Raw genomic sequence first — 21,817 nt, forward strand, 5'->3', positions numbered from 1 at the left:
TTGGGTTTCCCCTCCCCCCATCACCTATAGCCACCAACCAACACTCCCCGGTTGCTGTCCAGCCTCCCGAGGCTGCTGTCCCTTCACCTGAGGGGAATTCAATACAGGGGGAGATCATGGAAACAGATGGTGGTAATGTTCCTATTCAGGGGGAGCTGACTCCAGTGCAGAGGACCATTCGTAACTTTCAGAGGACCATTGGCAATTCCACCATTCTCACTTATAACCGGAGATATTCTAACAGAGGGCAGAATCAGTCCACTGCAACACTGATACCCATCCAGTTGCCGCCTCAGGATCCAGATCCTCCTTCTCCTGGTGAGCCCTCCTCTTCTGATCTATTTCCAGGACCTGCACTTTACATCCTATTTGCCGTTTTGTGTCTTATAGTTCTCTTTCTCCCTTTTTTCGTACCTTTGTTTCCTCCCTTTCTTCGGTTTCCATTCCTAAAAATTGGCAGGAAGCATCTATAGATGGGAAGTAGAAGGCTGCAATGTTGGAAGAAATGAGAGCATTGAACAAAAACAATACGTGGGATCTTGTAGTTCTTCTTCCAGGAAAAAGACCAGTGGGTTGTAAATGGGTGTTTGTGGTCAAGCAGAAGGCAGATGGTACAGTGGATAGGTACAAGGCACGTCTGGTTGCTAAAGGTTTCACTCAGACATATGGCATTGACTACTAGGAGACTTTCGCACCGGTAGCAAAACTCAATACTGTACGGGTATTGCTATCCTGTGTAGTGAATCTTGGATGGGATCTTTAGCAGTTGGATGTGAAGAATGCCTTCCTCCATGGTGAACTAAAGGAAGAAGTATATATGGACATTCCTCCAGCTTTTTCAAGTCCTGCTACCAAGGGTAAGGTGTGTCAACTGAAGCGTGCACTCTATGGCTTGAAACAGTCACCTAGAGCTTGGTTCGGTAGATTTCACAAGGCTATGTTGTCCGTGGGCTACCAGCAAAGCAATGCTGATCATACCTTGTTCATCAAACATGTGGGTGCTAAGGTTATTCTCCTCATAGTCTACGTTGATGATATTGTAGTGACCGGTAATGATGGTGATGAGATCAACAGGTTGAAGCTATTCCTTGGCCGTGAGTTTGAAATTAAGGATTTGGGGACTCTGAAATATTTTCTCGGGATAGAGGTTGGTCGTTCTTCAAAGGGTATATTTCTGTCTCAAAGAAAGTACATCCAGGATCTACTATCTGAAACGGGGCTGCTAAGGTGTCATCCTTCGGGAACTCCCATAGAAGCTACGACAAGACTCAAGGAGAAAGAAGGCACACCAGTTGACAAAGGTCGTTATCAGCGGTTGGTGGGCAAACTTATCTACCTATCTCACACTCGGCCAAACATTGCCATTGTAGTGAGTATGGTCAGCCAGTTTATGCATGACCCTTATTCTTCTCATATGGAGGTAGTCCTTTGCATCTTACGATACATGAAGTCTGCTCCAGGACAAGGGATACTCTTATCTCCCAATGGTCATCTGAAGGTTGAAGCATACACTGATGCGGATTGGGCTAGTTCAAGTGATAGGAAGTCCATCTCTGGATATTGCTCTTTTGTTGGTGGGAACCTTGTCGCCTGGCGTAGTAAAAAACAAAATGTGGTGGCCAGGTCCAGTACTGAGGCTGAATTTCGTGCGATGGCTCATGGTATCTGTGAATTGTTGTGGCTTAAGGGGCTGTTGCAAGATATTGGAGTTGCTGTCCAACTTCCAATGATGTTATATTGTGACAATAAGGCTGGCATAAGCATCGCTCATAATCTTGTCCAACATGACCGTACTAAACATGTGGAGGTGGACAGACATTTCATGAAGGAGAAACTTGAAGCTGGACTTATCTGTGTTCCCTCTGTGAAGTCTAATGATCAGCTGGCTGATGTGTTCACAAAGGGGCTGACTGGCAAAGTGTTTCATCCTTTTCTAGCCAAGTTGGGCATGTGTGACATTTTTGCACCAACTTGAGGGGGAGTGTTAGAGATATAGGCCAGAATACCGTAGGGGTATTCTGGTCCTTTCCTCCTTTTTGTTTTTCTTCTTATGCTATTTATTCTTTTTCCTTTGTTTATACTTATGTCGGCTATATAGGGGCATAAGTGTCTTGTAATTCTCTTTTATTAGTATAAATAAAGGGCTTAGGGAATCATATTGATTCACTTAAGCATTAAACCATTCTATTTCTTAATAGTTGTGAACTGAAAGAGTGTTTTAGACATTTTGTGACCAATATACCCTTTCATCCCAATTTGCAGCTGAAACCCTCATCCCATTATCACCGAGACCACACCTCCATCTCCCATTATCTCAACCCGGGCTGCCAGGCCCCTTCTTCTCCGATTTGATATTATTGACTCGATTGAACTATTGCTCTTGGATTAATGGAGGTTTGATCAGCAGAGGAGCATAATTCAGTTTCGATTGGGAATTGGTGAAAACCGTTTGGTTGACCGTCGGAGAAACCATGGCGGATTTCAGTGGGCGGTGATGATGGGTCAGGGAAAGGCAAAAACGGGTCAGATAGTAACTGCAAATTGACATCGGAGGAGACGATATCAGAGTTAAGCTTTGAAAGAAAGAAAGCCGTCTAAGAGAAAAAGATCGTATGCCATTGAAAGACAAAGACAAAGACAAAGAGTTGACTGAAATAAAAAGCAGAAAAGAAGAGTTAAGAGAAAGATCAGAAAGGAGAGGTTTTGTTTTAATGGCTTATTTTATTGAGGCTTCTACAAGTGAGACTTGGGAGGAACAAGAAGACAAAGCAAATGGCAACTTCAGGGCTTCTGAGTATCGCCTGTCCCAGTTTCTTTAAGAGAGAGAGAGTTTTTGTGATATAAAAGCACCATCGCGGTGGAGAGCTTAAATTGGCTTCAAAAGGTAACTTACGGTATCTTTTTCACTATGACCAGACTGAGGTCTGAAGACTTGACTAGACCATTTTGAACTCCTTTTTGTAGGCACAAAGATCAGCTTCGGCAGACTCTGCCCAAGTTAGCTTTTGTTCGCCTAATCTAGGGGTGTCAATTCTAAGACCGCACCGACTAAACCGACTGTATAATCCCAAAACCAACCTGACACATTACATAAACATGTGCTGGGCTATGCACCTGACCGAATATTAAACAGTCATTCCCAATCCGAGCAGTCCCTCGACTGAGCTGACCGATTAAAATATATTATGTAATTTATATTATTGTATATACACTTTATTCACCATCGTCTACTTGCTACTCACTCTCTTTCTCTGAAAAGCATGTAATTTATATTATAATAAAATACATCCTCACTCTTACTGAAAGAAAAGGTACACACCCTCACACTTTATCACCGACATGTTTTAAAAAATCTAATATAAAATGTGTAATCACAGACTCTCGTCTCTCTGGACCCTTCCATTCCCATTAGGAGAGTGAAACCCTAATAAGCCCAAAATCTGATGTGAACACTGCCGCACGGATACCCTAATAAGCTGAAAAAATATACTCACTCTCTCACTGATATACCTTCAGCCGCCCTCTGAAGCGAGTTGCCACCACCACAAGACTGAGTAGAGACTATAGACGGGTGAGATAAAAGCAGAAACGATCATGGCGATAAAGTGTTCCATAGGCACAGCACTGCTCCTCAGCCTCAAGGCCTTGCTCAGTCCGATCGACGGCCTATGACTCAACTGCAGCCAGCAACGATAGTGCCACTCGCAAGGCTCTGATTTATGTTTCTCTCAACTACACAACCAACTCCTTCACACGCCCCAACGAATCCTACCAAACCTTCAAAATCAACGGGACCATCATTATCCCCTTCCCCTGCAGCTGCTCCAATTGCCCCGGAATCTCCAATAGGGTCTCATTTTCATCATCTCCGTCCCTTGCAGTTGCTCCATCGGCTTCAAAATGCATTCAACGGTACTAGAACCCCGTCACTCTGGGTTTTAGGGATCAATTGGCTTTTGGCCAAGGGGATTGATCGGCTGTGGAGAAGAGTGCCAAAGCCCGTTTATGGCCCGGTAACCGACCGGCCGATTGTCATCATGTCCAGGTTTGACTTAGGAAGGCCCGTTTATGTAAACGGTCAGGAATGGTGTCAGGCTGAAAAATGAGGGTGCCCGATTAGGCCCGACCAAAACCGACCGTGATCGACCGGTTGACATCCCTAGCCTAATCCCCCTCAAAATTCACTCTCCACCATCTTGGTCTAGGACCAAAACCGTGTGCTCATGCCTTAGTTATTTAGTGTTGTCAAAGTTCTTGGACTGGATTTAAGATGCAATCGTTTGCCACTGATCAATTTAGTTTGGTCTTTAGGTTTCAAATATAAAGAGTAAACTACTTGTACACCCCCTACTTTTTAAACCTTATTTTCAGACCCCCTGGGACTGACGGAATACCCATTCCGTTAGGGTGAACCTGTTAAGTGATGATGTCAGTAGACCATAAATTCGTAAAAGGCCAAAATACTCTAATGACAAATTGGCAATAGGAGTTTACCATAATACCCTTTTGGATAAATTAGAATCTATTGGAGGAAAAAATCAAGTTTGAGATTTTCGTTCGACTACAGTGAGGAAGTAACCTGATCTCTGGAGAATCTGTGAACCAGGAAAAAATCGAGTTTGGAGTTTCATTCCTCTTTTTCCCCCTCATTCAATCAATCTCAGCGAAAAGGCTCAACGTCCCTGATATTCTGTCAAACGTAGCCATTGTCGCTTGCCCTAAATCACTACCCACTTCAATCGAAGGTTGCCACTGCTGTTTGCACTAGGATTTGAACAAAAATTCAGGTATTTGTTGTTTATTTCCTCAAATCGCTCTCTTAAATCTCCCAAATTCTCAAATTTCGTGTTTTATTTTGATTTGAAGAGATCAACCCTGTATATGTTATTTAAAGATTAGGGGCGCCAGTCTCATCATTGGAACTCAAATTTTCCAAAACCTTGTGTATTCTCAATCGAGCTCTGGCTCCAGCTCCTGAGGAGAGTGAGGATGCCTTAGTAAAGGTGTAAGCTTGGAAGGTGGAGAAGGTCCCATCTGAAATCTGCTTCTTGCAGAGAAGGCGGGACGATAGAGGACTGATGCAGGAACAGAGCAGGTGTAGAGACCAGGGTCTCTTGGTGTTGGTGGATGAAGAGGGTTGAGTGAGCCCGAGGGTCAACATGGGTTGAGCAGAAGCTCTGAAACTGGAAGCCATTGTTGTGAAATTTGTGAGTAGGGATAGTTTTGTGCCCAGCTGGAGATATCAGTTCAGATATATTTGTGTACATTCCATTTGGAGAGTTGCAGATGGGGCTTATCCTGTCTTCTTGATGAGAAGAGAAAGAAAACTAGTCTACGAAGAAAACAATTCATCAATCATCGGCTGTTCATGTTCTATTATTCTTCTTCTTTTTCTTCCATTAACCCTTCCTTAACTAACCACTTCTTCTTCTACTACTGTTCAGCTGCTTCTCTCTCAACTGTTGTGATTGTTTTACCTTTGGTTTTCCGTCGTCCACATACTTGACCTCTATTGCTCGCTATGGCAATGCCCAGAAATGGAATTTTTGTCATGAGATTACTCACCTTAGAGTTGCAGGACCTTCGATTGCCGGAGAGTTGCAGGAGTTTCAGTCGCCGGAGAGTAGAAATACCTTCTTTCTCGGAGGGTTGCTAGAGTTTCAATCACCGCTGAGGTGCAGGAGCTTCATCACCATTGAGTTGCAGTGTTAATTTCGAGCCCTAAATTGTTATTTCAAGGTTGGTGATTGAATAAGGGTACAATGGTCATTTTAGTTTTGGCTACTTTGGAAGAAGATGTACAAAGGCTACTTTTGTCTTTTACATTGTAAAAATAACACCGTAAGGCTCAGGGGGTCTGAAAGTAAGGTTTTAAAAAGTAGGGGGTGTACAAGTGAACGGGACAAACCTCAGGGGGTGTACAAGTAGTTTACTCAAATATAAAAGGAATTGGGCCTAAGAGTTTCAGTTGAATGGGAGAGGGTAACAGAGATGTCGGTTCAGTTTTGTGAAGAATGAGAATGGAAGAAAAAAGGATGATGAATGATTCGATTAGGTTTTAGAAGAAAAGAAGGAGAAGTGGTAGTGAAGGGAGATGGGGGCTTACCAGAGAAGGGGAGAGACGGTGCAACCATGGATGGTTCTCTGCCGTTAGGGTTCTTCAAGAGTAGAAATAATGGAAGAAGAGGTTTATTTTAGCAGGAAAGGCAATTTGGTCAATATATGATATGATCTAAAGTTTTTAGTCCGAGGTTAACGGAGTGGGTTTACTTATTTATTATTTTGGAAAGTAGGGGTGGCATGTGTAAATAGTGAAACGTCATGGGTGAATCGGTAATTAGTCGATACCTCAGGGGGGGATAATGGTTTTAATTTTGTTTTTGGTGCATTTGTTTGCCAACAATCTGACCAGCAGTGACTGGGCTTTTATCTTGCCTTTCTCATCGATTGCTACCACTGTATTTCTACCTTCCTCTCTATCACCCCTTTCTCCCCTAACATCTGCGATGTTCTATTATCTTGAATTCTGTTATTCTCCTTTAATTCGTTTCTGTAGCAAGATCTATTTATAGGTCCTGTCAGATCAAGTTTTACGTCCAGACAGGTGTGTTCTCACTTTTTTTCTCATTGTATTCATTACTATTGGAAACAATTCTGTGTTCTCTCCTTCAATTTCTTCTTTGTTAAATTCTTTCATTCAGATTTGTTTTTCAGAATCAGACTGTCAACTTAAGTTTCTGAATTGAGATCTATTTCTGTACTAAATCTTGGATCTGGTTTTTGTTCTACAATGATATAGTCTAACTTTGAAATCAGATCCCTTCCTGTGTGTTGGTTTTCTCCCTATACCTTGCTGGCTATCAATTTCTTTTAAGCTTTTGTTTTACTATTCTACTATTATTTAAGGCCCATACCTGCAAGCTTTCTTGATTCCCTGCTTGCATCAGCTACTGAAAATAGACCAGTCTGACACATGCATTATTTTACATTGGAAATAAGCTAAACTCCCTAAAAAAGAAAAAACTGGGCCAAATTCTCCTTTTCAAACCTTTTTTACTAAGAAGTTTAGAATAATCAACATCAGCTGTCTTAACATGATACAAATTGTTCTGTAGTAATGCCTAATATTCAGTCAAACACGAGTAATATCACTTATCCTGGTTCATATGAAGAGTCTTAAAGGCACTAAACTAGGTCATCAAGCATGTGTACCTGGTGAACTACTGTTAGGTCATCTTGACTTCATAATAATTATAATTTTAATACTGCGGTAGTGCTAAACTTCATCCTATAGGGTTTGTTAATTTGGCTTGATTTTGTTGTCCTTAGGAAGTCTTACCTATCTATGTAGGACAAGGTCTTATGGAGGCAATGTGATTGGGTATGTTATGGCCAAAATACTTTCATTATATCAGTTTTCAAGGACTTTGTTTGAGTAATTTTACTGATGTAGGCCTAACAACTGAATAAGAGGACACTTCAAAGATTTTTAGGACGGCAGAAAAAGTGTACTTTTGACATGCTCTTAATTTATTTTGACTGAACTAGCTAAATAGATTGAAAGATGAATCTAGGAACTGAAGAACAAGTTGTCCTGAAAGGTACAACCCCTCTTTTCAGTCTATTCGACTGGAGGTATCTTCAGATTATTACCTACTCTTGTGGGCTCAATATTGCTTAAAGTTTTATGCTAGGATTTGCAACAAAGGAAAATTAACTGTTGATTAGGAGCAGCTTAATTGAAGGGGTTAGGTCAAGATTTCAAGTATCATACTGTATCCATGGATACTAATCGATACTTACCGTATCTTTAAGGTACTGATACGATAAGGTACCGATATGATTCGTTAAAAAAAGTATCGATTGTATCAGGTCGATACGTGACCCGGTGTGGTTGATACCTATCGATATTCGAAACGCTTGATACATATCTTATAAACAACATAACACGATCCATGACTGCAAACACTTACCAAAAGCTTGTGTAAGACATTCTAATAAATTTTGCTATAGCAAAATCAATTTGATTCTTTTGCTTCTACCAGTAAAAGCGACTCTAGTAGTGTTGATTTCGTCATCATTTGAGGATTAAACAACCTGCAATCAAGGATTGAAACCAGATTTGCGCAAGGACAATTATCTAGCAATACTTTGAATTTTTGTTCGAATATAGATTTTGGGTCTTTTTTGCAATGGATCACAAGTTTAGTCAAAAACAACCTGATTACCTGAATGATTACATCAAACTAGGTTTTTTTTTTTTGGTTTTGTTTGTAATGATGTGTGCATCTATAGTTCTATACCGTAAATCTTTCCCAAACTGAAAATGACATTTTTTGGTATTAGTACATGTAACAAAACTCATCCTTTATATATAATCAATTGAATCCGCTTGTCTTGTCATACTTTGTTCTCTTTATACATGATAAATTTTGCATATTACTTATTTATAATTTTGTGCTTCAAAACTGTATCTTACATGTATCATAAGCATTTCCATATGTTTCTTGACCATTTCCATGCATATCTTGCGTCTCTCCGTTATGATACAATACATGTGTTAAAATCACCCTTTGATACAATGCATCTAAGGCTCATAAATTTTGGTGAGGGAAGTTGGGGCAGAAATAGTTCTTTCACAAGAAAGAGAGTTGCAAAATTTCAACCTCCAAGTGGCAGCTGAGTTATGGGGTTCCAATGCTGTTGGTTGGTAACTTGGTATGATCTTCTGGCTTATGGCAAATCTGGTGGGTGTATGGTTAACATGTAGTGCGCTATAAAGATGAGGAGACTGCTGATAATCTATTTTTGAAGTGTGTTCTGGCCTTCTTTCTTTTGACCTTGTCATCATAGTTCGAGAACTCGTTTCATTTCGGTATTTCGGGCTGACCGAAATATTGTATTTTTTCTGGTATGTTTCGATAGGTCATTTCGGTGGGTTTTAGGCCAAGTTAAGGCCTGGAACTTCATGGAAACCCTATTTTAGGCTATATAAACACATTTAAATGTTCAAATAGCAAAAATAGTCACCCAAAATGGTGTTTTGGATGTGCACCATTGATTGGCAACGTACGGTCGAACCCTAATGTATAACTTAGTTAATTACACATTTACACATACACATTGTACATTAAACAAGTAAATTGACTTGGAACTAAAGGTTTTACCTGGAATAGTGGAAAGGCTTCACAGATGTGCTAAGAAGTTTGTTCTCCAAGTGATTCCGGTGTAGATGCGGCAAGGATTCAAGTGGGAAGTGGAAGAATGGAGAAGAAATGAGCAAAAACCTTCAAAAACCAAGCAAAAGTGCAAAACCAGAGCTGTTTCATTTCGACCGAGACTGACGAAACATGTTCATTTATATAAAGCAATTTCTCGAGAAATTCAAAATCTCGAGATATCTCAAAATTTCGAGAATTTCGATCGAATTTTTGTAATTTTTTTATTCGATGTGGCATTTCGTTTCGAGGAGGTCGAAATATCCGAAATTTTCGAAATCTCGATTGAGATTTCGCGAGATTTTGAACTATGCTTGTCATTTCCTCATCCACGGTTTAAATACCTTTTTAAAAAATGCCTGGACGTTGTATGTCTACAAAGGCCAAAGTGGGAGTATTATCCCTTGTCATTTGCTGGCCCATTTGGACAGAAAAGTTTAGAAGGTTCTTTGAGGATAAGAAATGGGATGAACTGAGATCGTCACTTGAAGCTATTCAGAGGCTAGCAGAAAGGGCTTCTACTGCAAAGGAATTTTCTGATCTTATGTCGCAGGATATTGGTTTGGATAGGAGTGTTTTTCTGGAACTATGTCTTTTATACCCAGATACATGTTTCATCTGTTTCGTTGCCTTTTTGTATATGCTGCAAAGCATCTGATATGCACAAATGTATGTTTTGTTGCCTTTTTCTACTAATGAAACTCTTTTTGGTGGTGTTGCCAATATAGAAGGAGGGGGGGGGGGGGGTTAGGTTTGCGGTGGCTGAACTGAGAAATTCAGTAAAACAAGGGATTATTGGAGGGAATGAGGGATCAAATAGGGGTTGGATGGTAGAGAGGGAGCATCAAAGAATGGTAAGAAAAATTCTAGGTGGGAATATGTGGGGCCATGTGGCTAGAGTACTGAAGACTTCTCGAGGTTCAGGGTGGTTAGGAAAATCTGATAACACGTTGATTGATTTTCAGATTTCTTCTTTTTTACCCAACAGAAACCTTTCTATATGTTTTTCCATCCTTGGAAAAGTTAATCTAACACTTCTATCGAGAAAAGTAAAGAAAAGGGGGGGGGGCTTCAATCGCACCCACTATCCTTCAAAAAAGCACCTTTCCCACGTATGCCTCTACTTCAGTGTGATAGCTTAAGGTTATGAAATAGCTTTGCTGGGGGCAAAGGAGAAGCACCAATTGTGAGGATATCAGCCTATGCCGGAAGAGCGGTTTTTATTTTTTAGGTCCCTTCTCTAGAAATGTCAATCTTACCTATGATCCTTCAAAAAGTTTAGCCTTTTTAAAACTTGTGTGACTCATCTGGCATGAGGTTTATATTGCAACCTGGGTGAATTTTAACGTCTGGAATGTGCATGATAGATGCACTAGTTGAACCAAGAACTACATTCCTCTGCTAATCAGTTTGACAATTGACCTAGGGACATGGACATTTGGAAGCAAGACAGTTTAATTGTCAATACTATAGTAAACCGAAAACTTTGCCTTAGTTATTGTCCTATTTCTTACTACTCTTGTTCTATTCAAATGATTTACAAGATTCAACCTAATAATGGGACCAGCCTGCTCTGTGGCTGGGTTAACCCTCCAGTGAGGGTTTCAAGGTTTCGATGAACCCTGTTGAAGATATGACTAAATAAGTAATGTATGTTGTTTCTGGTCAATTCCTGTGGATATGTAACATATTTTAAATCTTGCTCTCTAATTGTGTTCTTGATGATGAATCTCCATGTGCTAGTTTACTCCAGCCCCCCCCCCTTCTCCGGCAGAAAAAAAAGAAAAACCTTTACTCATTAAACAGGAAAAAGATAATGAATTGCCATAAATACATAGCTTGTTTCTTTTGTTCTCCCTTGTTTTAAATCATGATCGGCTGTCAATTCCCATTTTGCAGAAGTTGTGGCTTGCTGGGTTCTCAAGAGGCATACAAGAAATGCATAGGAAGGCATCTTTGGTCCTTGAGGATGCTGTTAGAAACATCTACACTGTGGTGGCATTCTGTGCTGGTAACAAGGTGATGGAGCTCTACAGATTTCAGCTGGGGAAAATATTCAGACAGAGTTTAATCCACGGGATGGCCATTGGTTTTGCCTTTGGATTTTCGCAGTTCCTGCTTTTTGCCTGTAATGCCCTCCTCCTCTGGTACACTGCCATCTCCGTTAAAAGGGGTTATATGGACCTGCCCACTGCTATCAAGGAGTATATGGTCTTCTCCTTTGCGACTTTTGCGCTTGTGGAGCCATTTGGGCTGGCTCCATACATACTTAAGCGGCGCAAATCTCTTATTTCAGTATTTGAGATCATAGATCGTGTCCCTAAGATTGATTCAGATGATAATTCGGGACTAAAGCCGCCTAATGTGTATGGAAGCATCGAATTGAGAAATGTTGATTTTTGTTATCCAACTCGTCCTGAGGTGATGGTATTGAGAAATTTCAGTCTCAAAGTCAGTGGAGGACAAACTGTAGCAGTAGTAGGAGTTTCAGGTTCTGGAAAAAGCACTATAATCTCTTTGATAGAGAGATTCTATGATCCAGTCGCTGGTCAAATTTTACTGGATAGCAGAGATGTGAACCTGTATAACCTTAGGTGGTTGAGGAGCCACTTGGGTCTTGTTCAGCAGGAGCCAATTATCTTTTCAACAACTATAAGGGAGAACATCATTTATGCAAGGCACAATGCTACTGAGGCTGAGATGAAAGAGGCAGCAAGAATAGCTAATGCTCACCATTTCATCAGTAGCTTGCCTCATGGTTACGACACACATATTGGCATGAGGGGTGTCGATCTAACACCAGGACAGAAGCAGAGAATTGCCATTGCCAGGGTTGTGCTAAAGAATGCTCCAATCTTATTATTAGATGAGGCCAGCTCCTCGATCGAGTCTGAGTCAAGTCGTGTGGTTCAGGAAGCGCTTGATACCCTGATAATGGGAAACAAGACTACTATTCTTATTGCCCATAGAGCAGCAATGATGAGACATGTAGACAACATTGTAGTTCTCAATTGTGGACGTATCGTGGAGCAAGGAACACATGATTCTCTGGTTGCAGCTAATGGTCTGTATGTCCGATTGATGCAACCTCACTTTGGGAAGGGCTTACGCCAGCATCGACTTGTCTAGGTGGGGGGGTTTATGATTGATGTAATTTATAGTCTTCTGGGCCATGTTCTCATTCCACCCATCTCCTGACAGCCAGATACAGAAAACCGCGAGATCTTTCTGGATAAAATCAATTGGTGGTGGGGCTTTGCAGTATGGGTGGAGAGAACTAATGGGTCTGTGACAATGTTTATTTGGAGGGTTTCGGGGCTGATTTTGGTTAGCGCTGTTCAAAGTTAGGTTTGAGAAATTGGAAATTGTTGGGTTTCAGCTGGGTGGATAGAGCCAAGGAGTGTCTAAAGGACATGCCCTAGGGGCAGTGTGATGCATATTCTTTTGGAGGCACACATTCTGAGAGAAGGATTGTGCTCTCCGTGGTGTATTAATTTGTTAAATATTCAATGAGGCTTAGTGATCTTCTTCAGGTGTCAAATGAGAAATCTGTGATTCATTTTTGACAAAACTTATGTTATCTTTTCTTGTAGAGTTTTATTGTTCAATAGAGTCAAAATTCAGTGTTTTTTGGCCCCATAAACACTACAGCGAATTATTTTTTAACCTCTATGAGATTACCAAAAACAGAAGAATTCGTAGGAGAATGCGCATTGGAGTGGTTCCCTTCCCCACTGCATGCCTTTGGACTCTTGTGGATTGAGGATCTAATGGTGAGAAAACAAGCACCTCATGCTTCAAGGTTTGATTGAACTCATTACAACACTCCGGTCAGTTTTTCAGGTTTTACTCAATTTTTTTGGACCATCAGAAGAGTGAACTGGTGAATTTTTCTTCTTCTGGCCATGCTAATATATGGTCAATGATTTTCTTCTTGGGTGCCATACTGAGCGGAAAGATAGTTCGAATATTTATCTGATTTTCTTCTTGGGTGCCATACTGAGGGGAAAGATAGTTCGAATCTTTATCTAGTTCGAACATTCATCTTATAAGGGAGAGTAATAATGGCAGTTGGATCATGGGTTTTCCTTCTCACATGGTGGAGGAAAACTTTCTCTTCCCGTAACTTTCGAAGTTTCTATGGAGGATGTTGGACTTGCATTTCAAGTTGGTGAAATAAAAACTCTTTGGGAACTGTCAAATTCTTAGTTGGATCGTCCATGTGAAGAAAGGCCCGATCTCTAATAGACCTTGTCCCTAGCCTTTGTCATCTGCAAGAGATTTGAGTTTGCCGGTCTCTTCTACCAAGAGAAAGAAAAGTTCCCTATATCCAGGGGACTATGGCTTTCCTGACAAGAAGTAGAAATCTCAAGGAGTCCATAAAGCCAAATCTCCTTCAACCACAACATCTAGCTTTGCATCCATGGGAACATGAAACTTCCAAGCAGGTAATCATTGCCTTCAATTCTCCTATGGTAAAGTCACTGACACAGTGACACCAATGTGTCCTTGAGAAAACCAGGTCTGTATTGCCTCTATGATTCCTAAAACCTCCCCCTTATGCCAACTAGGCCAGATTGGCCAAGAAACTACCTTCATGCCCCGTTAATAATCCAGATCGGGACCTAAGTTTAATCCCGTTAACTAAATGTGGCATTTTTGGTGTTGACACTTGATACCCTGATATCAGCATCAGTATGGACCCATCCCGAATAGTTGGAACCATCCCAATTGACACCCTTAGACTCCTACTATAATAACTTCAACCATCAGTTAAAGTGAAAGAGAGGATGTATATTGCTATTTTCCTCCTCTAATTGGATGTAAAGGGCTGAAGCACAACGTGAATCCTTTTTGAAATAAGAAAAAAAGGATTACAAATTTTATTAATGATATAACTATATGATTGGATTCTTGTCATTATTGTGTCATCACTACTCCTACACCTATTGTACAAGATCGAAATTACCCCTCTTTTCATGCCAAAACGGCATCAATGGGCGATGACGATATTAAAGTAAAGGGTAAATTCCATGTACCTTTCCTGAGATATGACCTAATTACACTTTCACCCATCAGTTTTGGAAAACTACACATACCTACTCTGAGGTTTGACCTAAATAACAACAACACCCATTCAATTAACTGTACACATTAGTTGCTAACGATAGCAATTTTTAAGACCTTTTATGACCAATATACCCTTGATGAAGTAAAATGATACTAATACCCTCTCTTCTTCAAACCCTTCTGCCATCCACCTCTGTTCACCCTCATCCTTCCATCTCACATCAGATTTCTAAACTAAAATGACCTATATATATTAAGAGCTAACTTCATGATCAGTTTTACAGTTATGCTTAGTTTAAACATGGCTGACTTTGGCAAGGGAGGAGAAGAGTGTCTAGATTAAAAACCCTTTTTTGCATTCTTGGGAACTTCAAATTCCTGAGAAGATCTCTCAAATCCAACCAAAAAAGGAGAAAAAAAAAGAAAAAATCCTCCCTCTAAATAGCTCGATTTGGGCGCCATTTGAAGTTAATGCACACGTCGTTGAAGCTTCCAGGTTCTAAGCTGTTCCAATACTTCTCTCTCTTCATAGCGAGCGAATTGGAATTCCTCTGCAAATCTCCTTTTCTAGGGTTTCTGAACAAAGGAGAACTGCTTAGATTTGAGTAGAAACAACTCTATTGAGATTTTAGGCTCCGAATTTCATCTCCGTAAAGGAAAGTTGAGGGAGTTCTTAAATCTGCATTGTTTTCTAGAGCTATTAGTGATGAAAATTATTGGAAAAAAATAAAAAAGAAACCGTCATCCGAAGGTGTTCACTTCTGATAAGTAGAGTGTAATTAAGATTAATTTAGTTTACCTACGAGTAGAAGGGAGACCAGCAGTGGGAGCATAATAGTTGAAATTAGCAGAGTGAAGAGCATCAACGATGGATTTCTCAGCTACCTCGCCATACGGAAGCAAGGAAAGCAAGAGGGATCGCCATGACCGAGAGGAATAGTGGATCTAGGGTCTGAAGGATCAAGATTGTCCTTGAGCATGCCAAGAACACCTCTAATATGGTGATTTCAGGAGGTGCATCGAGGTCTTTGTTCAACACCAGTGCGTACCGTTCTCCATCTTCGTTCTGTTCTGCAACTTCAGGTTTGTAAATTGTGCCGAACTCAGTTTTTTTAAATCCTAAACGATTTGGGGAAGATGAGTTACTGGTTTTTTTAAACACTAAACGATTTGGGGAAGATGAAGACATTTTGGTCAATTAAAACATAATTTTAACTTGGATAATTTACACATAACACTCCTGAGGTTTGACGAGGATAATTTTATTCCCTAGTTTTGGAAAATTCTGCGTAGTCCCCTGAGGTTTGCAAACGATAACAAATAAGCCCATCCTGTCAGTTTATGACTAACAACGTTAAAAATTTAAAGTGAACTGACAAAATTGCCCTTGTAAGAAAACAAAAAAAAAACAAAAATACCTACAACTCATCTTCCCCAAATCGTTTTGGGGAAGATGAGTTGCAGGTATCCTTGTAGGGAACACTATGGAAGACAGCTTTGAAATTCCAGATTGCGATCTGATGCAGTCAGAAGATGATCAAACAGGGATTCTTTATAATCTTTTTTATTTTATTCATGTTATTAGATTCGTTGGAAAGTAAGATCTAAGTCATTCGAACCTGAAAACCAAATTATCAAAAGGAACAAGCTAGAATAAAATAGAGTGCTACCTGCTGAGTATCAGAAGCATGTTCAGTTTGGGCGCTTGATTCGTCCTCAAGTGAAGCAGGCATTTAAGCTATGAAGTTTTGCTAGTTCTTAGACGATTTTACCGAATAGCCATCCCCATCAGCACCCTTTGATATCTCAACAGAATAGCTTACCCCATCGCCGAACAACAACCCTAGATCTAGACAACAGATTCCATAGAAAGCTCTGCAGATCCAGTACCTCCATCGTTCCCATCAAACCTTTGGCTTCCAATTGGCAGAGAGCCTAGAGATTCTAAGACCTTTTCTGAAGCATAATTCTCGGAATTTTCAGACATGTCGATCAAACATACTTGGATTCCACTACCCAATTAGAAAATTAACCAGATCTTCTCGCGAAACCCTAGATTTTGTAGCCTGTTCGCGCTCGGATTACCACGTTGAAAGCGGTAAAGAGCTGGGTGCGCAATTCTCATCCCTCCCTCTGATATTCTCTCTGCTCTCTCACTATTTCCTCCCTCTTTACTTCTTTTCCTTTGGTATGCTGTTATTACCCTACTCTGTTATTGTCGAACCAGTTGAGCTGTGACAGATTTGATTGAGTTCCTTATGAGTTGTTCAATGGATCTGGAACTTAGATCGAAGACTCTCTACCCTTAGGCGAATTAATTTTTTGCACCCCCAGTCCTAACCCCATTCCTGTGGTGAGGAACAATACTTGCAGAAGGTCTGAAACCCTAACTTCCGCCAGGTGCTGCTTCCTATCAAACCCCTTGATTTTTAGGTTGCTGAACCTCGAGTTTGTTGGCTGGTTCCAATAGAGATTGGGTTTTAGTACCTGAGTCCAGAATTTCTGCTTGAGTGAACCTCATAGCATGGAGTTCTTCTCTTCGAGGTTTGGAGCTACCGCTTGGTCTTTCATCGAGGAAGAAGAAGAAAGGTTCTTCTATTTTTTAATCTCTAATTTCTGGTTTTTTCAATATTACCTTTGCTTTATTTCACTATTATTCTCCAAATGGTTTGGATCCATCCATCAATCTTAGGCGACAACAAATCTAGAATTTATGATGTTCCCTACTTGCAACTCATCTTCCCCACATCGTTTGGGGAAGATGAGGTGCAGGTTTTTTTTTTTTTTTTTGGTTGTTTTTTTATAAGGGCAATTTTGTCAGTTCACTTTAAATTTTTAACGTTGTTAGTCATGAACTAACGGAATGGGTTTATTTGTTATCGTTTGCAAACCTCAGGAGGGTATGCAGAATTTTCCAAAACGGAGGGGTAAAATTATCCTTTCGTCAAACCTCAGGGGTGGTATGTGTAAATTACCCTTTTAACTTTCAGTCACTCAGTAAATGGAGTGGGTGTTTTTATTACTTAGATCAAACTTCAAGGGAGGTAGTGTAGTTTCCCAAAACTCATGGGTGAAAGTGTAATTAGATCATTCCTTAGGGGAGGTACATGTAATTTACCCGAAACTAAAAGGCGTTTCAAAGAAATTTTTTTTTATGGGGAATGGTTTGCTGCCCATCACATGACTCTTGTACCATTGTGAGACAATGAGGGGATGTGCAGGAGCATCTAGTAAGAAAGATGGGCCCATAGTCCATACTGATGATGCTAAATCGATGGGCCATTAATTGGCCCGCCCGATAGGACCAAACTTGAACCGAATGGAATACAAAAGCCAACCCCCAAATCCTAAAAACTCTACCTAATCTCTACCCAAAACCAACCTATACTTGGGTTTCAAATCGAACTGAATCGAACTGAATTGAAATCGATATCACAAATACCAAAGCCAAAGCCGAGTCGAAACCGAAAAGCCCTTATTAGTTTGGTTTCGATTTCCCTAAAATCCACATCGAAACCAAAAAACCCGAACCGAATCGCTCGATTGACACCCTAAGATGGGGTAGTCATTTTGCATCACGTGTGTGTGTGGACGTAGGGAACACGATCGGACAGCTTTTTTCCCCCACAGAGAACTATTTCCCTGTCCCAACGGCCGACACGTTGCCATAACCAGCAAAGTCTCCACCTGCTTGCGCCAAGCCGGCACCTCTAGTGGATTTTCCATTTCTGTACTCGGCGAAGGCGATCGCTGCTTGGGTAACCTTGCTATTGCCATTTCTGTGTTCGTCAGGGATGCTTCGGTAGTTCGGTCTCTGCTTCTTTTGCAAATCTTTGCTTTTCTTGCACCCAATAAACCTGCCAAGGTGAACTCAATCCTCAAGTCTGTCCCGTGATATGCGCAACGCAGACGATCCAACCTCTGCATGAGTTACCTTTACCTGCGTATGGATACCAGTGAGCTAATCTGCACACAATCACACATCTACCAGTCAAGGGCATCTGAACACCTGCAGCCTGCGGTCCCGCTGTGAAAGGGATAGACGACTGACTGGTAGGTGTGCCCTCTTTAACCTTTCTGCGGATTTCTTTCTATCCCTCTCTCTCAGATATTTTTCAAACCCAAATTCTGTACTACCATACGAAGCTGTAAAAAAAAATTCGTATTACTTCAACCGGAATCCGTCGCAATGACCTCTGATTCCGGTTCTTCGACCTCGTTCGATGATGCCACCGACCAAAACCCTAACATTAATCCTCCCGAAACAACCGAGGATCGGTTGCAGATGCTGCAATTGGAAGATTCCAATGGTGTTGTTGATGGTGAGGAGACGTCGAATCAGAAAGACTTGGGCGAGGCGGAGAATGGTTTAGTGGTTGCAGAGCATAATGGGACGGATGGGCCTCAAATCCAAGAACCGGTCGTGCGTAGTCCCCCGATGATTTCAGCATCGTCTGAAGCTGGTGAAGAGGTCCGGGAGCTTTCTTCTGTTGGGGTTGTGTTTAGAGACAATTCAGAGCTTGAAGTCGATCAGCCATTGAGCCCTAGTAGCAGTGGATACGCTGGAGAAAGGGGTAGCAGCAGTGCTACCAGTGCGTCTGAAATCGAGGAGGTTGATGGGAACGAAATAGATCATACAGTGACTCAACAGGTTTGTTCTGCTGATGCTTCTTCGGATTCAGTTTCGTGGATTCCTGGGAAACGGCATGTCGATGAGGTGAGTGGTGCGTTCTCTTTACCCTTAACTGGCTATCGACGTCAGAAATTGAAATATATGGCGGCTGTTCGAGTTTTTTCATTCTTCCCGTGGAAAAAACACTTGTTCGTTAATAATTAAACAGCAGAAGATCATGCCTAACTTTTTGTCTTATTCCGTACACATTTGAGTTGCTTATATTTGTGCACCAATTAAACGGTTTTGTCACAGCATTACACCGTGATTTATCCACCCAATGATTGCCTGCTCTGGCTTATGGCTGAGTGCCCAGCTAGTGTAGCTGTTCCCTAGGCAAAGCATTGCAATGTATCCAGAGGAACTCCCAGATTGTTTTACAAGGAGGACGCAAAGTTTCTTAAAGGTTTCAGGGGCATGAAGACTTATTACAGCCAACAATGACTTTTCCCCTTGCTGGTTGATATTCATCTTATTTAAGCCTTTGCTAGTAATTCTTTTAGCATAAGAAAGCTTGTAAGGGAGGTATGGTTGGATCACATAAGAAGTTTGAGGCTCATATTAATTGTCGACTGTGTAGATGGGTTGTTTTACTTACATTCTCGGTTCATGAAAGATATACATGTCCATCTTGATTATCCTTGTAAAGAATAAAAGAAAAGAAGAAGAAGAAAAGAGAAGAAGGGAGAAGAGAGATGGCTGTAACCTTGGGAGTCACAACCTTGAGGTTGGGACTGCCCACTTCATTCAATATAAATAGAACTAGTGATATGTTTTCGATTGAAGGAGCTAAAAGAGTTAGGGGCAGGCCTAAAATGCCCATAGGAGAAGTTGTTAAGAAGGAGGGCATGCTTAGTTTAGGCCTTGTTCCATGTATGACCTCGGATAGAGCCTATTGGAGGGCAAGGATCCATGTAGCAGACCCCATTTAGCTGAGATTCTTTTGACTTCTGGGCTGTGCCTCTTTCCTCTTACTTTCTTCTTTCATCTTTCTTTTATTTTCCACCTTTCATTCGTCATTGTATTTTTTTCATTTCTCCTCTCATTTCCCACCCATCTTTTCTCATTTCTTTATTCCCCTTTTTTTTTTTTTTTTTTTTTTTTTTTTCTGTTTGGACCTCAGTTTTCCCCTACCATGTTCTGTTTGGATCCATGTAGCCGACCCCATTAAGTTGGGATAAGGCTGTACAATAGTAAAAGAGAAAGGAAAAGGACAAAACAGGCCCTAAAAGGGGGAAATCGAGATTAGCGCTAGGCGCTAATCATGATTTCCCCTCCCCCTTATTTGACAATTTCTAACAATCTTGAACCCTGATGAAAATAACTCTCTGAGGTCCTTGGACAATCTAACCAACAAAAAAAAAAAAAAAATGAAAATGAAAAACCCTTGGAAGTTATTTGGAGTCATAACCCAGTCCCTTTATCTCAATGCATAGTTGTCCCGGCGTCCCGGCGACCCAAAGCGGTGGAGAGGGTCCAAATTCCAGGCGACACCAACTAGGCAACCAAATCGTCCTAGGTGTCCGCCTAGGCGACCAAGGCACCTGGACGCCTAGGCGTCGCCTTGACAACTATGTCTCAGTGTAGCAGACATTATAACGCACCATTGGTGTTGAAAACCAAATCCTTTCAGGTGAGAGACGTTTATTCTTTGAATCCATATGCAATTAAAAGGAGGCATTTAGTATGATACTGTGTAATAATAACCCTTTGTGCTTATGTTATTTACATGGGTTATATCTATCAGTGTTTTGGATGCTATTTTTGATAGTGCGACTTGCCCACTTAATATGAGTTTGTCCACTTGAAAGCTTGTTCAGTCATCTTTCTAAAGGATCATGTTCTTGCAATTCAGAACTATATTCTGAAAGTTATGATCAGTTTATCTATAAGGTCTCATTTGTGGTGGGACTTCTATTTTACGAAGTTATAGTTGATTTAGTCTGTTTTTCCCCTTTTAAGTTTCTACTGTTATTGGTTTTCTTGAATGGGGTTTAAGCATGCATTAGAATGCTAAAATCGTACTTATAGTGGTTTTTCTATTCCTAGTAGAAGTAGGAACTAAGCAGAGTCATCCCTAGTTGGAGGCTTGGAAGAGGAAATTAATTAGTCTGTATAGACACCCTATTTCTTATTTTTTTGGCTACTGGATGAATTTATTGCAAGCCCTTAAGATCTTCTTTTTGACTGTGCTTTAATTGATTGATTCTGGATTAGGGGGGGGGGGGGAGGATGATTAATTGTAGCTTGTGCAGCCAGAAATCTTCTGAGTCCTCAACATCTACCCTTTCTTGGACCAAAACATGATTCACGACACAGATTTCTAGTATGTTTGTGGGACTTTGTAACCCCACATGGCAGGAGATTCTTTACTGTAATATTTCATTTTACAACAGTAGTTTGTCCTTTTTTGGTAATCATGAATTTCACTACTTTTAGTAACCTGAGATTATTACCCTTTTGCAGTAACCTCCAGTTTTATTATTATTAGACTGGTTATTTACAGTAATCTCCAATTTATAATTATTAGATTGGGTATCTTTTTACTATTTTTGGTTTGTTCCTGTATTTTATATAATTCTTTTTCTTTCTCCAAGTAGGATTAAAATATGTTGTGAGGAGTCTTTATAAAGTCATTGTCCAAGTAGAAGTCTTTAGGGATTTTTCAAGTTTGACTTGAATTCAAATAAGGCAACATCAGGACACTAAATATGCATGTAATTTAGGACTTATAAAAAAGAAGAAGCATGTTACTTAGGTTTCTATTCAGCATCGTGGCATTTTTCTATGGGTTAATAGAATGTAATCTTTTATTGTTTGATAAAGAGAATTTATCTTTCAATTGTGATTGGATGTT

General features: G+C 40.6%; 2 protein-coding genes across 3 annotated transcripts in view; both read left to right on the plus strand.

Annotated features, from left to right (window-relative positions):
* LOC122651338 (ABC transporter B family member 20-like) overlaps positions 1-12,861 on the plus strand; it is a 35,218-nt gene extending 22,357 nt beyond the window's left edge. The window contains exon 11 of the mRNA XM_043844686.1: positions 11,118-12,861. Within this exon, the coding sequence (XP_043700621.1) occupies positions 11,118-12,347 (1,230 nt within the window). The 3' untranslated portion in view covers positions 12,348-12,861. The remainder of the gene's footprint in view (positions 1-11,117) is intronic.
* Positions 12,862-18,421: 5,560 nt separating this feature from the next.
* Positions 18,422-21,817, plus strand: part of LOC122652151 (vacuolar fusion protein MON1 homolog) — a 55,263-nt gene continuing 51,867 nt past the window's right edge. The window contains exon 1 of one of the 2 annotated variants that reach the window (XM_043845825.1): positions 18,422-19,005. In XM_043845825.1, the coding sequence (XP_043701760.1) occupies positions 18,478-19,005 (528 nt within the window). In that variant the 5' untranslated portion in view covers positions 18,422-18,477. The remainder of the gene's footprint in view (positions 19,006-21,817) is intronic. The other variant, XM_043845824.1, reaches the window with a different exon arrangement.

Source organism: Telopea speciosissima, chromosome 2, assembly GCF_018873765.1.
Source record: "Telopea speciosissima isolate NSW1024214 ecotype Mountain lineage chromosome 2, Tspe_v1, whole genome shotgun sequence".
Lineage (NCBI taxonomy): Eukaryota > Viridiplantae > Streptophyta > Magnoliopsida > Proteales > Proteaceae > Telopea > Telopea speciosissima.